The sequence below is a fragment of the Ptychodera flava genome, chromosome 21 (genome assembly GCF_041260155.1).
Source record: "Ptychodera flava strain L36383 chromosome 21, AS_Pfla_20210202, whole genome shotgun sequence".
NCBI classification, from domain to species: Eukaryota; Metazoa; Hemichordata; class Enteropneusta; family Ptychoderidae; genus Ptychodera; species Ptychodera flava.
Window position 1 is genome coordinate 35830962 of NC_091948.1, and position 16168 is coordinate 35847129.

Consider the following 16168-nt stretch of genomic DNA (forward strand, 5'->3'; position numbering starts at 1 on the left):
ATTGGAGCTGTGCTTGTGGCATATGGCAGATGAACGTGTACAACGGCACTAGTCGCAACTCAATGGCGAAAGGCTAGCGTCCACTCGGATTTTTAACACCAATATTGTTGATGAACCCCTGTTTTAAAAAAAGATGATCGGGCAGTTCCTTAAATTGAAGCGTCTGCAACGTCTACCGTCCATACAAATGAAACGTTGAACACTGCAAGGAAAGCATCCATGCTGGGCCAGATAATTGTTTTGAAGAGCAACATTTAGGTTGGACATACATGTATGTCGTTTTCCAGAGTAGCCAGTTCTATGCATGGAACAACACCACTGTGTTAAACCCTTTGGTCAGAACCAATGATCCTAAATTTGATAATACATACAAGTTATGTTTAAAAGTTGGTGTATCGATCACTTTATTTAGGTCGTACAGGTTACTGTCTCGTGCTGTATCATAGTGTGTGAGTAATTGTTGATGCATGCAAATCGGCGGCAACTCTCGGAGAAATCCTACCGGTGCGCTTTGCTTTGATCATGATCGTCTCCACAGTCAAAATCACATTTCTTATCAATTTGTACAGTTGTTCATGTCCAACATAATCAATAATTCATCACATAAGTGATGTAAACGAATCAAACCAAAAGGTTGGTTTGCTGTTGCCATGGTTGGGCCTGTTGCGTACGTTCGGGGACAACTTTGCAGTGAGGCTTGGTTGGTTATGGGCGACGTGATCTCTTGTATTCTCCTATTCTTGACTTGATAGACTATAGTATTTTCTGCCGAAAATTTAAGAGTTTTACATGTTTGTTGATGATGGCCCCCGATATTCTAAATTGGCCCCCTTGGGAGAGGAGTAGAGGCCCACAGTGGCCCCCTGTTTTTACATCCCAGAATGAACACTGACATACATGTACTGTACATACATACATATATTACATACATACATACATACATACATACATACGTACATACAGATATTTTTACAGCATGTAACCTCACTCAGCAGACCAGCCTATAAATATCAGCTTGTTCAACTTGATACTACTGCTTATAATAATATAATCAAGAGTTAATTACATTCTAATTAAAGTAAACATGCCTTGCTTTATCCATCTCACATCATAAGTAAATCAATTTTTTTTGACTGCAACACCTCCACACGTTGTAGAGTTCGTGAAGCACTCATGCTCGTACGTTAACTATCATACAACGCACACAAACTTTATCGAAGCGAAGCAATGAATACATCGCTTAAACTGAATGAAAGACAACCTTGGGACAATTCTGTCCACCAGCAGCGCTATCAACCCAGGCTAGAAAATATGGTGGTTTCAACAGGGTTCAAACTCACAACGTACGGTACCCAGTCACCTAGCAGAGAAGCCACAGACAAAACCCCTTGGCCAAATCCCTAATCTCATATTGCTTCGCCCTTCAAGATTTTATTGCGCGAATTGCTCAATGGCGCATCCTAGAATTAATTCTGTGTATGTATCTATGTCCGTCCACAGTAAACAGAGAACAGCTGCATGAGTCAAGCTGATATTCCGTGTAGTGGTGCTATATATGATGTACCTTGAAAAACCTTAATTTACACGACTTAAATTTGCATAATTTATTATTGCACCCCCCCCACCCCCCAATCAGAAATAAACTTCCCCTGTTTCAGACAGAGCCTCTGCCACAGAGGGCAATCGTCCTTATCTTGGTTTCCTCAAGGTTTTGGAAAATCATTGTAAATTTATGAACGCTGACTTGTGTGGCTTACTGATATGTTTTAATAATATGGCTAGATACAGGGCTCAAAGTTATGTCTTACCTTTCTTTGTTGCCATGGGTCAAGTAACAGTCTAAAACTTGTAATAAACAGCTATTGCAACTTTCATAACAGTCATGTTATAGTTTGAAAGAGTTACGCTCACCATATTCAATAAAAAGAGTTTCAAAGTGGTAGTTGGATTGGAACGGGTCAATCAGTATGGACAGTTCATCAGAAATTAATAATTATCAAATGAGTTTCATCAATGTAGATGAAGGTGAAATTGTAAGACAACTTCGTCTTTAACCCTTTTATGCCTGGTAATATACTTGAGTTTAGCAAGATATATAGGGGTTTAGGCCTGAGAGGGTTAACTGGCTTTGCTGTCTGTTGGTACACTCTGTACATTAAGTTCTTTATGGTCTCAACAGCTACTGCTATCATCACCACTTTTAGACTGCCTAATACTAGTAGTTAAATAAAATGGAGGGGGATCTTGTCAACATCATGAAACATGTCCCTTGGCCTATGTAGTCTGAGGGACAAGAGACTCAGTACCTGCAGACACGGCCAGGATACAGCCAGAAACCATAGTGTGGCTAAACAATAACAGTGACGTAAATGTTGATGTAACTGGTTGATAGTGTTACCATTGGATGAATACAACCAGTCAGAATACGTCATACAGTAAACTTTAATTCAGTTACATCAATACATGGGCTGAGTTGCTTCCACACACTTTTCTATAGACTCTGCATTAATGGTCAGTGCATGAAGTATCATGATGCAACACATGCATGATCACCCCATACAAATTTTTTGAGTTACCATGAAAATATTTCATAAAAAAACCCTCAAAACCCAACATTTTTCTGTCAGTTTATGCCATGTGGAACTGGCAGCCCAAACTTTGGTCGTTATGATGCATTATTCTACCGTATTGTCCAAAACTTTACACTGATACAGTTCAGTAAGACTTGTCATAATAAGTCCTGTTGAAGTTACATATAGATAGATAGGGAGATATAGATATTACATTTGGACCAATTTATTATGATTTCATGGAGAGCACAATATCATTATACACTATTTTTCTGTTGACAGGAACACAATGTCAAGATTGTGGATGATATCAATGATATAAGGATCATAGGAATTATCACTGTGGTTTTACTCCTTGGGGTTGCCTTGGTTGGAATGGCATGGGAGGCAAGGGTAAGAAATATGTACCCCAAGCTAACTGTCTTAAAGCTTTGAATTCTAATTATTATGTTCAAACGGCCCCTGCAGTACCTTTGAAAGTTGATATGTTGAAACTCCATCAGTTTTAATCAAATGTAAGCATAGTGGTATTTAGGATATTTGAAGCCGTGTGTAAGCTAGAAAATATAATAAACTGTCAAGATATGTAAGTAGTTCTACTAGTTCTACTAGTGACAAACAAAGTAGACGACTTTTGAAATAGCGCTGATCGCAAATGACGTCACTGTTTTCTCTCATTAATATGCATAAATAAATATTTGTTCGCATTTTCCGCATGAACGACAAAAATAAAACCTGCCAGTGATAGAATGGCTATTTAGCGTCCTATTTATACGTATGAATTGATGACAGACTACAAGCTGCAACAACAGCTGCGCATACAACGACAAAATTTGTCCGAATTTCAGCATATTTGTCCGAAAGTCGCGTGCATACAGCTATATTTAGTAACAGACCCGAAATCGCGATCAATGCTATTGTGTGATATGCTGGAAATAATAAGATTACCATTGAACAGAAAATCATATTTAATTCCCTGAGGCAGAGGGGAAGATCAATATATCAAACATAGCATTTAAGTTTGCAAACCTGTCTTGTAAAATAATGAATTAAATTAAAACTCCATGTTCAGCATACATGTACATGTTGACATTTTTGTTGAATTTCATTAAATAATGCCAAAAATGGACTTCAGGTGACTTTTCAGGCGGCCTCTTTTCTTGGCCTTTTTTAACCCTACCTGTTTGTATATTTGCTTTTCTGAAATAAATCTTTGAATGTTGTGATTGCTTTTGGAACTTAAAATTTTAGGTTGTACAATACCCGGTACTGTAACAGTAAATTTCACACAAGTGAAAATAATATACGGTATATTATCTACCATTCAGAATTTATTCATGTTTAATTGCAAAATTTTTCTTATGAAAGCAATGTGAAACTGCGTACATCAAAGTGAAAGGATTTGGCATTTAAAATGTATCTCAAAAGTAAGATGGAAACACTACATCTTCTCATCATTTTTCTTGTCTACTCACTGTACCCCTTGCAACATAGGTAAAGAAAAATGTTTCTCTCTGACATGTAATTTTTATCCATGTCTTTGTTAAAATTTTCAAAATTTGAGAAAAAAAACTTGTTTATAATAGAAAAACCTAGGGTAGGGGTACTTCAGAACTGTCTAACTCAAAAAGAAGGATGGGAATCCCCTCTTCTGTATACTCTGTCCTTATAATTAACTAGAAATTCATTATAACAGCATACAGCATTCTATTGTTTTGATTTTAAAGTGAATACTCCAGCAGTCATAGAATATAGGAGACAAATGTATCAGATTTTGATAATGTAATTGTGAAATGACTCCACAAGAATCTGATATAAAGATAAGCTTAAATTTGCAGAGGCTTAATGCCTGACTAATTTGCATAAACTGTCATATCTAATAGCCCTTGTGCAGATGTGCAGATAACCCTTTTGACTAACAAAGAAACACACACACACACACACACACACACACACACACACACACACACACATATTATTATTATTATTAATTTTTTATTTCGGACAATGAGCATGTCCATATATATAAATGGTTACAGGATTGGGAGAAAAGAATGATACAAAAAAGGTGACATCGAGAAATATTCATTTATGGGTTAGACCATGAAGACATATTTCTGTATAAAGATTAGAAGACTGAATTTATCCATCTTCTCCTCAAGTCAGAAGTGAAGTACACAACATCGTACACCTTACGTATAATTAAGTTCTAACTCATAGAAATCCTTTTCATCAAACTGTTGATTAAACAAATGTGTTTTAAAAATGTTACAAAGTGGGAGTGCCTCTTTAATACACTGGTGAGTAGAGAATGACGAAATACAGTGGTCAAGCCATGAAGTGGTACCATGTATGTCACTGACATAGGTAAATGGATTATCTGTCAGTAAAAGCTTATCAGAGATAAGATAGTCATACTCATCACAGAAACTTTGCAGAGTTGTACCAAATAGAGAATCCGTATTCGGCATTCCAATCACCGATCATCATACAACTATAACAATCACTAGATTGAACAATGGCGTGAGCTTTAGCCAATCGCTCTATAAATTCGTCATGATTTTCACTATTACATGTCGGCATATACACATTAATAATAAGCATTTCACATTTTGCTATATTGAGTTCAATGCCTAAAATTCTGCTATCATTAAAGGAACGGACTTTAACAGCATGACTTATCGATTTGCGCCATAAAAACGCAAGACCGCCATACAGTCTACCTATTAATAAACCCGCACTAGTATCAACAGCAGATTCACCAAAGTAATCAAAATCCTGGTGAATCTTTTGTAGAAAGGATATGTTATAACTTGTCAACCAGTGTTCCTGTAATAAGCAAATGTCGTGACTATCACACAGATCACGAACTGCATTCAACGAGTTCTTGACAGAGCGACAATTATATGATGCTATACGCAGATTCATTGGTTAGTTTCTTGGTTTATAGAACTTTTGAATCAGTACTCCTGCTGGCCAGACATCGGGATTCAGCAGTTTCTGAAAGTTCCTCGCATTAACAGTTACACGAAAAGACGCGTACGATCCATATTTCGTTGCTAACTGTTCACAGTTCATCAAGTCAAGTTGAGCTGTATCAGCAATAAAGCTGACAACATGGACGGGTTTCGTGTTAGGTTGCAGTCTGCTGACAAACAGTGACTTGCTTTGCGCAACAGCCGGAAGACCTGAATGCTTCTGACTGCCAACTATATACTTGCGACATCCTGTTGATGCTGCAAGTGTAGACTCAGCTGACGATCCGGAAGACACAAGCTTACTACCAGGTATTGAATTATGAGCTTGGTCATCGGGTTTACCGTTGACAACTGCCTCGGCATAACTGGATCGATTACGTTTACGTCGAACGTACGACACCATGGTAAACCCATCATCTGTGTTGACAGCCGCAGCATATCGATACTGTTTTCGTCACTGTTTTCCCTTGACTCGCACCTTGGAATTAGATTGTCACTGGCATGCACAGCGTCATCTTCACAGAGAGCATTATCAGAGTTCACATTTGCAACAGGTGGATCATCAACAGGCGTTTCATTACCAGAGCTATTCATATGCAAATTTACATTTCCAACAGTGAAAGCATTGTCCGCTGTATCTACTGCTATAGCTTGATGCACTGAATTTCCCAGAACTGGATTGCAGACTTTGTCCTTTATTTGCCGAATATAATCAGACGTTCGCAAATAGAGACTGGACATATTATTAACACCTTCTTTGAGTCCATCAAACTCGACTTGCATTTGATTTATCTTTGATAACAAGGTTGATACATCGATGTAATTATAATCAACTAGAGGTACCTTAGACAGATCTTGAGCCACGAAAACAGGAATATTCTCAGGATCAATTTCTAATAAAAGCATCACAATGTCTTTAACATTTGATTACGATTTATTCTGATCCTGTCGTCTCTTCAGGCGTTGAGACGTAAACTCACCACATACATCATATAGAATCACCTTGGCTTGTTCAATTGCGTGATCATTGTACGCAGATACACACAGTTTCACAATATCATCAACTGGCAGAACGTCCATCTTATTAACAACAAAACACAAAAGTTCGTTAATGATGGCATTACCAGGAAAATGTGACTTCTGATGAGTGTTGAGATGTGAGCTGGAGCTTCGCACTTTCTGATGACCAGCAGTCCCGCTTCCAGAAGTACCAGATGCGGGAGGGTCAGACGATACACCAGTGCCGCTATTGTTGCAAGACAAAGGCGACTCGCCACGGTCATGGTCATGGTCAGGTACAGGAAACCGCATTTTCTTGCAATTGGGGCACAAATCCAAGTCACCCTGGCAAACTCTGACATTCTGGCAAGATCCACAATCTTGACATCGCAACATTACTGTGATAGTGACGGATAAATCACGGAAAAAGAAGATCAGTAGCGGAGCGACTAAAAGAGTGCGTGTCTTCACTGAGCACACGCACCGTTCTGTATATATATATATATATATATATATATATATATATATATATTAATGTATCACAAATAATTCTATGCATGTGTGTGTGTGTGTGTGTGTGTGTGTGTGTGTGTGTGTGTGTGTGTGTTATTATAGCAGAGGGGGGTCACAGAATTTTAGAGTCGGCAAGGAGAGTTCTGTTGAAAATTTGCACATGAGGATGGGGATTCTTCTCAAAATTTCAGAATACCTGAGGCATGGTTAATACAAGGTATTTTTTTGAGTCATTCAGGACAACTTACATTGAATCAGATTATTTTCATTGTAAGTATCGGTATTTATATCACAGCAGGTTTTTATTTGCCATGATTGCTTGTGTTTTTTCTCACATGAGTTTCTTTCTGTTTGCATTTCAGGCCCAATTAGTACTGTTAGTTATCCTGATACTTGCAATAGTTGATTTTGTCATTGGAACTTTTATACCTCCATCAGATCAAGAAATAGGAAAAGGCTTTATTGGTTACAAAGGTAATAATGAATTATAAAATGCCTACCAAATTAATTTTATTATTGCATATTTTCTGCAATCAAATAAGTTTGAAATGGCCTCAATTCAGTGCCCTAGGTGATTGCACAAGCTAGTGAACAGAAGTTTTTAAATATACAACTGTTAGTGCTGTTACAGTTTGTCCAAAAGTACCGGTAGTTTTACAGTTGCAATATAAATATACACGTAAGGCCAGAGAAAAAATCTTGTTCATCCTATTTTTTGGACCAAGTTCCAGGAGCGGCAAGCGAAAAAAAATTTTTCTATTTTTTTTTATGCTAAAGGTAAACGCGGTTCTCTGGCATCTTTGCACAGATGCAGACAAGGCAAGATAATTGTTTCCCTTTTTACCAGAAATATCTCAGACAAGAAAAACTGATACTGGTAACTGAATTCAATACTACATTTCCCAACAATAACATAGTGTTTGCACAACATATTCTGAGTATTTCAACATTCTCTCAGAATAAAACTGAAATGTAAAGCAAATCACTGAAATCCAACAATTCAGTATTGTCCTTTAATATTGTCCTGGTGGGACCTAGCATCTGAGTTTTTCATTTTACTTTGGCCCCATGTTTTGGCCTCTTTACCACTGTCTCTACACATTTTACACAATGGTCTAACAACACTGTACTGTGATCGGAGTGAAGTTATATAGTCATCATTCAGAAGGCTGTCTTGTACTCCACAATAGAAACAGCAAGCTTCAAATGATACTTTAACATCGACGCAACCGTGTGTTTTGTCATTGCCGTAAATTTTTATACTTTCGATGCAATTTTCATTCAATCGGATGCACCGTCCATCTGCTGTCACGATCTTGTTGAACAAATCGCCGAAAGTAATATCAGGACAAACACTGAATAGCGTCTCTGGAACTAATTGTTGGCCATCACGTCGAATGTTGGCGATCAAATTAATACTCATGATGTGACATGTACTAACCTTTACAAAATGAGGAAATTTCTGGCCAAATCGACCCACTTTGCGCCGTGATTCGCCAAATTCAAACGTCACAACAACGTGTTGGCGGTCAATTATTAAAGTCCAAACACGTCGGAAGTCTCATTCAAAATCCCATGCCCGCGAAAACCCGACACAGTGTAGGGAGCCACCAGCGGCAGTACTAAAAATATTTGTAATGCGGAAGTAAGAATTTGCTGCGATCAAAAAAAAAAAAAAAATTCCAAATATGCAAAAGTAGAAGCGGCGATTCCCATGAACAATTTATTTTTTCTTCCTGGCCTAATGTTATGTAATGTGCAGAGTTGAAAGTTATATTTTTAACTATGTACTGTGTTTATATTTGAATTGCAGGAACTTTGTTTGTTGAGAATGGAAAGCCATCTTATACTGATGGACATCAATTCTTTTCCGTATTTGCGATCTTTTTCCCAGCCGCCACTGGCATACTAGCAGGGGCCAATATATCTGGAGATTTAGCAGTAAGTTTTTCTTGAACGTGTACACATCAAATCATCAAGTATAAAGGATATCGATTAGCTGAGTTTCATGCACTTGGGGATAAATAGATGCATCTTTAATTGAAAATCGATTAAAGATCCATCTGCTGAATCCAGTTGATGATCTAGTTAAAGGTATCCTGTATACACATGCACACAGTCAGTGAAATGCATGTTTGTATTTGTAAATTGCTTTATCAAAGAAATAAGAGTGACAACAAGTGTCAATTATCAGTATTTCTTGTTTGTACTTCAGCAAGCAGATATGATAATGAAATGGATGTGTTTTTGTAAGTCCCCACCAGACAAATGAGAACTTAGAGACTTGGTTCTGTCTCTCTGTCAATCCAGAGCTGTTTCTTGTACATGACTGGACTGACTTGACTCAAACTTGGTATAAGGACAACACACTATGGCATATGTATGCACATCAATTTCTATTGTAATTTGATCCAATATAGCCACCAGGTGGCTGGCCCTTTTGTGGGAAGAGCTATAATTTACACACACTTTTTGTAACTTGAAAAACACTTATCAGAATGTCATACTCATTAGTACATAGTACAATCATAGGAAGATCTGGATCTGATTAGATTTGAATAATGTGGTCTGCATAATTAATGATTATTAGTTCCCACTGACACCGTACGGGGGGACTTATAGGTTTGGTCATGTCCGTGCATCCGTCTGTGCGTGCGTCCGTCCGTTCACGCAGATATCTCAAAGATGCCTGGAGCGATTTCATTCAAACTTGGTACGAGGATTACTTCATACATCATACATCTGCCGCATATATGGCCGCATGGCAGCCATTTTGTTTCCAATTTTTTCATGTACGGAGCCATAAATCAGGCACGTTTAAACCAATTTTATTCAAAGTTTGTACAAGGACATTGACCTATGTCGTGCATATTAAAATTTATTTGTTTTGTGATACGATCCAATATGGCCGCCGTGCGGCCAGTTTGTTACGATTTTTTCATGTACGGAGCCATAACTCAGGCACATCTCAACCGATTCTATTCAAAGTTGGTACAAGGACATTGACCTATATCATACATATGCACGTCAATTTGTTTCACAATATGATCCAATATGGCCGCATGGTGGCCATTTTGTTTCCAATTTTTTCATGTACGGAGCCATAAATCAGGCACGTTTAAACCAATTTTATTCAAAGTTTGTACAAGGACATTGACCTATGTCATGTGTATTAAAATTGATTTGTTTTGTGATACGATCCAATATGGCCATCGTGCAGCCAGTTTGTTACGATTTTTTCATGTACGGAGCCATAACTCAGGCACATCTCAACCGATTCTATTCAAAGTTGGTAGAAGGACATTGACCTATATCATACATATGCACGTCAATTTGTTTCACAATAAGATCCAATATGGCCGCATGGCAACCATTTTGTTTCCAATTTTTTCATGTACGGAGCCATAGATCAGGCATGTTTCAACCGATTTTATTCAAAGTTGGTACAAGGACATTGACCTATATCATACATACTGGGGTTTCTTTAAAAGCCCGGCCACCGGCCATATGGCCGGCTGTAAGGCGATTACTTTCGCCTGTTATTACCTTAAAATCGTGTAATTGTTGTGCTGCTTACAGGAATGAATAGCTGGTACCAAACAGCATATCGGCAAAAGTTTACAATGATCTGTATCCTTAATGCTGAATTACTTGTTTTCAACACTTTGCGGGGTTTTCAGTGAAAATTTTGTGTTCTTTCGCTCGCATTTGTCGATCACGCAATGCCTCGCAAAGCTTACAGATGTAGGTACCGGTACCGCATGGAATACGTCCATACAACGTACGGGGTGGTTGGAGGTTAGGGGTCATTGAGCGTGTGCTGTAACGCAACATTGTGTCGGCCATGAGATGTGGGTGAACCGTGAAGTGATTCATTTGGGTCGAAATGGAGAAATACAGACGGGTTGATGAGGAAAGGTACAGCCGATGGCAATTTCTCAGATCATATTGATACTTATGCGGCGTTTCATGAATATTTATCGGGAAATGTTTCTTCTGAATGCATCAGCAATCGCCCCTACCGCGATCCATGGCCGTGGGTTGTAAAATGTAAACAACACCTCTTGGCATTGGTAGTCGACGTTCGTTCTCAGATTTTAATGATTTTCTTTACGTTTGACTTGCCTTAACTCAGTGGGCATATAAATATCAAAACTGAATAAATTGAAGGTGTAAACTTTAGCAGACTGTGACGTTTAGCGGTAGGCTGTAGCACAGTCGTCATACACGGCAATGCAGGAAGTTGGGAAATGGAATAACTGGCCATGGCCGCTATATAGCATGCACATATCACTAAAGTTCGAAGACCGCTTTCCTGCACCAAAAGCCGCAATAATTCATTCAATAAACTAGCATCGATGGCTTTCAATACATCTCTGAATTCATATCTTGTATGCTTTTTGTGTTGAAGACGATGCATTTTTGAGTGTGGTTTCCAAAAAACGAACACTTTCATAAAACAAACACTTTTTTACAACAGCTGCCGTTGATGATTTAAAAAGTAGATCCAGGCTATCTAATGTTGGCCCTTGAGCGTTTGAAACATGTAAATAAAGTAGAAATGCCGAGTGACTGGGGGGCTAGTGTACTAAGGTCAAAGTCAAAATTCATAAAAATTTTCATTCTGTTCTACCAACAATCATTGGAAATGACTATTTTCAGTGGTGAACCATAGAGGCAAACTGCATCCTAAATTGTACAAGTGAGATTACAATTGAAATAAAAAATGTAACTTACCATTTGTGGTTGATGAACTGTTTTGTCCAGTTTTTTAAAAGCTAATTTGGAACCGTGTATTGGTGGGCGGGGGGTGTTGGGGGGGGGGGTGTTACGTGTCATATGACCAAACATCCACATGTTTTGTGGTTGGTATGGCTTGGCCCCCTGTAATTTTCATATGGCCCCCTGTTTCAAAACTTAGTGAAACCCCTGTACATATGTAGTCAATTTGTTTCACAATATGATCCAATATGGCTGCATGGCGGCCATTTTATTACAATATTTTCATGTACGGAGCCATAACTCAGGCACGTCCCAACCGATTTTATTCAAAGTTGGTACAAGGACATTGACCTATATCATACATATGCACGTCAATTTGTTTGACGATATGATCCAATATGGCTGCATGGCAGCCATTTTATTACAATTTTTTCATGTACGGAGCCATAACTCAGGCACGTCCCAACCGATTTTATTCAAAGTTGGTACAAGGACATTGACCTATGTCATGCATATTAAAATTTATTTGTTTTGTGATACGATCCAATATGGCCGCATGGCAGCCATTTTGTTACGATTTTTTCATGTACGGAGCCATAAGTCAGGCACATCTGAAGTGCTTTTATTCAAAGTTGGTAGAAGGACATTGACCTATATCATACATATGCATGTCAATTTGTTTCACAATATGATCCAATATGGCCGCATGGTGGCCATTTTGTTTCAATTTTTATTTTTAATCACAGACCTAATTAATGAAGAGGACTCTTTCCTCTCAGAGGACTTGTAATCAAAGTACAAGTGGGGACTGTGTCATTGTCAATGACTTGTTTTCATAAGTAATGTTGTGATAGCGGGGGGTTTCACTTACCGTGAAGCAAGAGGTTCTCTCAAGAACAGAAATGCTACGTCTGCTCAGACAGTTGTGTCTTGCTCCGATGAGTCTTATAGATATGATATAGATGCGGTGTGCTTTGAGCTGTGTCGTTATGATGCTGTTTGTTTTGGGATCTTGTGCATTCTGGAGTGGTCTCATGGCCTGGCTTTGCAGGGGGGCTGCCGTATCCCTCAGCAACAAACAGTGGCCATTAGGGGCGGAACCCATTCACACTACAGTAATGAATTTTTGACTCACATTTGGTGTACCAATGTGAGGTTATCGTATAAGCTGAAGTCGATGGTGTCTGTCTGTATGTATGTGTGTGTGTGTGTGTATGTATGTATGTATGTTTGTATGTATGTATGTTCGTACGTACATACAGTATGTCGGTCAACATCAAAACCATGGCAACCGCTACACATTTCAGCTTGGTATTTGGTGTATGGATGCATCCTGGGCTATGGATGGGATTTTATTCAAATGAAGTTTGCATTGCCAAAATTATGCATATGAGCTTACAAAATGTGAAAATGGTCAAAAATTAATAACTCAAGAACCACTGTTTTGATTGCTTTGAAAATTAGTGGGCAAGTTCTTTAAGTGGACCTTATACAGTTATATGTATATTGTGAAGATCTAGAATTTTGTATTTTTGCTGAATTTTGGTTATTTTTCTCATTTTAAGTAAAAATTATTCTTCTCTGAAACCGCTGGCCCAATGGCTCTCAAAGTTAGGTTGGATATTTGCAAGGATGTTAATACCTTTGTAATTTGTTGAAATAATAACAGCATTGGCAAAATTACCATTTTGTGAATTTGTTCAAATGAACATGTCAGTGTCAAAAATATGCAAACGAGGGGAAAAAAGGAAAAATCCTGCAAATGGCTAAAACTCAGTAAGCATTGGTCAGATTGGGTGGAAACTTAGTATGCAGATTCCTTTAGGTATTCTAAATTATGTGTGCACAAATTTGGGTGAAATTTGCATGGTTGTATCTTTAGGGTATTTTTTCCGTTTTTAGTATTAAAAATAATCTTGTTCTCTGAAATCACTTGTCTGATTGCTCTGAAAGTTAATATTCATGTTCCTCAGGATGACCTCAGTCAAGTTTGTACAATCTCAGTGTTCGAAATAATCGGTGGCAATGGTGGCATTTGCCACCAAAAACTATCAATCTGCCACCAAAATTTTTTCTGGTGGTATTTTTCTGCCACTAAATTTTGGGTCATCATATCATTGATCCTACGGCTTGAACGAAGGAACACTGAAGGAACACGCGTTGTCTGACAGCGGAAAAACTCATTAGCAAAAAAAAAACCGAACTAATTGCGACATTTTGGCATGAATGAAAACATAGCGTGAATCCAAACTTGTGATTGGCTAATCTCTATATCGATGACAGCAGCTTTTGTTACACTTGACATGTTGTTGCCCTCTGTGATAGCCGCATATGCAGTCATAGGGCACAAGATAAAAGCATGTTGTGACATTTTGAAAACAAAGCCAAACTGCAGCCTGCATGAATACTTGCAATTCATTAGCCAGTACAAGCCTCGAAAATTCCTATCGCCCGACCCCCGTGGCTAGTGAATTTTGCGTTCGGGCAAGTAAAAACAGTATGCTTCCCGTCCGATGGGCAAGTGCACCAGCGGTTGAATTAACTAAGCCCTGGACAATTCAAGCTTGAAAATGTATTTCATTATGTCTGTACACGCTTACAATCATTGTAAGTCCTTCAACTCTCAAAAGTTTTTCTGAAAACCCTTGAAAATCCGCCCGACATCGCAAAATAATCATTCTTGCTGTTGTAAAACACAAAAAGTCGTAAAAATAGAGTTTTGCGACATGTTCTCTCCGACGACACGGAGTGAATTCACTGTTTTGTATGTGTATGCCGTAAAGTGGTATGCTCTTGACAGTGGTTGCCATTCTCTTTGTGCAAGTGTATGAGTCGTATGACAGTCGATCGGCTTCACGCGATAGTGTAATTGCACCATGTGCTTAGTAAATGGATGTAAACTTATTCGAAGCCATGGATCTCGGCAACGCTTACTGTTCAACGTAAATCAACACCCAGTTGAAAAATTACAAGTTTACATCGTAGTCGAAACGGGCTCAGTCGACCAAGGAGGCCACACATTGCAGCTACGTAGTGCATGAGATGCAGACAGTTTCAAATTACGTGACCTTGGTTGTTAGGAATCGGCTCTCACTTACAGAAAACAAATCTGCACTGAAGAGTAACGAAAACGAAACTTGAATCTGCTCTCTTGACGAATACGTTTATCAAAATAAAACTTTGAAAGACTGCTGTGCTCAGTGAGCAAACATGTAAACAGGTAAAAGGGTTGCAGATGTACATGTTCGCATGCATTGGCAGATAAACACCAGCAGAGCAGTTTTTTGTGATCTCAGTTTGATAATAAAGAGCAGCAGCCAGCCATGCACATTGTAAATCACACAATCTTATTACTCTTATGCAAAGATTTTAATTTGGATTAGGTTGTGGAAAAATTCCAAATTCAAAGATGTTTTCTAGATGGCCAAATCTACAGAAAAGACTAAAGTATTCTCACATTTCTTCTGTGACATTTCAGATTTGGTAATAATCCTTCATTTTAACAAGATGTACATGTAGTTCATGTTTGAAAATGTTTTTTCCCTCTTTGAATTCACTTCATATGGCCAAACTCTTGCTCTCTGTTACAAATTACTGGTACAGTTATTAGAAATTTAGGGCAAGTAATTTTTCCTCTCGGCCAAGTAAAAATGAAATTCACGTGTCCCGCGGTTAGTAAGTTTGCAAACTTTTTTTTGAAGCCTGTAGTATGGGTTGACTTTTTGTGACGTGTACTCACCATATTTTCAAGAATTTATAAATTAGAATGAGTATGTGGCAATAATGACAAAATGTTGTATTGTACCGATCACATGATGTGTTAAACTGCCACCAGATTTTTCATAATTGCCACCTGATTTTATATCCGGTGGCAAACTTTTGCCACAAGATACAAAAAAGTATTTCTATCCCTGAATCTGTATTGATATTATCATATTTGTAATTTTGGGCAATTTTCCCGATTTTGGTCAAAAATTTTTTTATCCAAAAACTACTGATCTCATAGCTTTGATATATGGTATACAGGTACCAAAGATTTATCTTGATATAATGTATTGAAGTTAGGTTGAAACTGGCAATTATTTTTAGCTCACATTAGCTCACTTTTGGTTATACCAATGTAAGATTATCATATTATCATATAAGCTGTAACCGCCAGCCCAGTTTCTCTCAAATTTGGGTTGGATGTTTGCAAGGGTGTCACCCTTCTAATTTGTTGAAATTACAACAAAATTGGAAAAATTACTGTTTGGGGGCAATTTTTGTCATTTTTGGTCAAAAATTGTAAAAAATATATTTTCTTTTTAAAGCCCCTGGACAGACAGCTTTTATATTTGGCATACAGATGTCCAGGGATGACAATAGTTAGATATGTGGAAGTTGTCC

General features: G+C 38.0%; 1 protein-coding gene across 5 annotated transcripts in view; it reads left to right on the forward strand.

Annotated features, from left to right (window-relative positions):
• LOC139122136 (solute carrier family 12 member 2-like) overlaps window positions 1-16168 on the forward strand; it is a 215996-nt gene that overhangs the window by 50146 nt on the left and 149682 nt on the right. For 4 of the 5 annotated variants that reach the window (XR_011549408.1, XR_011549409.1, XM_070687546.1 and 1 more), the window contains exons 6-8: window positions 2853-2963; window positions 7423-7534; window positions 8874-9001. Coding sequence is in view for 3 of the 5 variants with exons in the window: in XM_070687546.1 (XP_070543647.1) it covers window positions 2853-2963; window positions 7423-7534; window positions 8874-9001 (351 nt within the window). In the remaining 2 variants the exon portion in view is untranslated. The remainder of the gene's footprint in view (window positions 1-2852; window positions 2964-7422; window positions 7535-8873; window positions 9002-16168) is intronic. The other variant, XM_070687548.1, reaches the window with a different exon arrangement.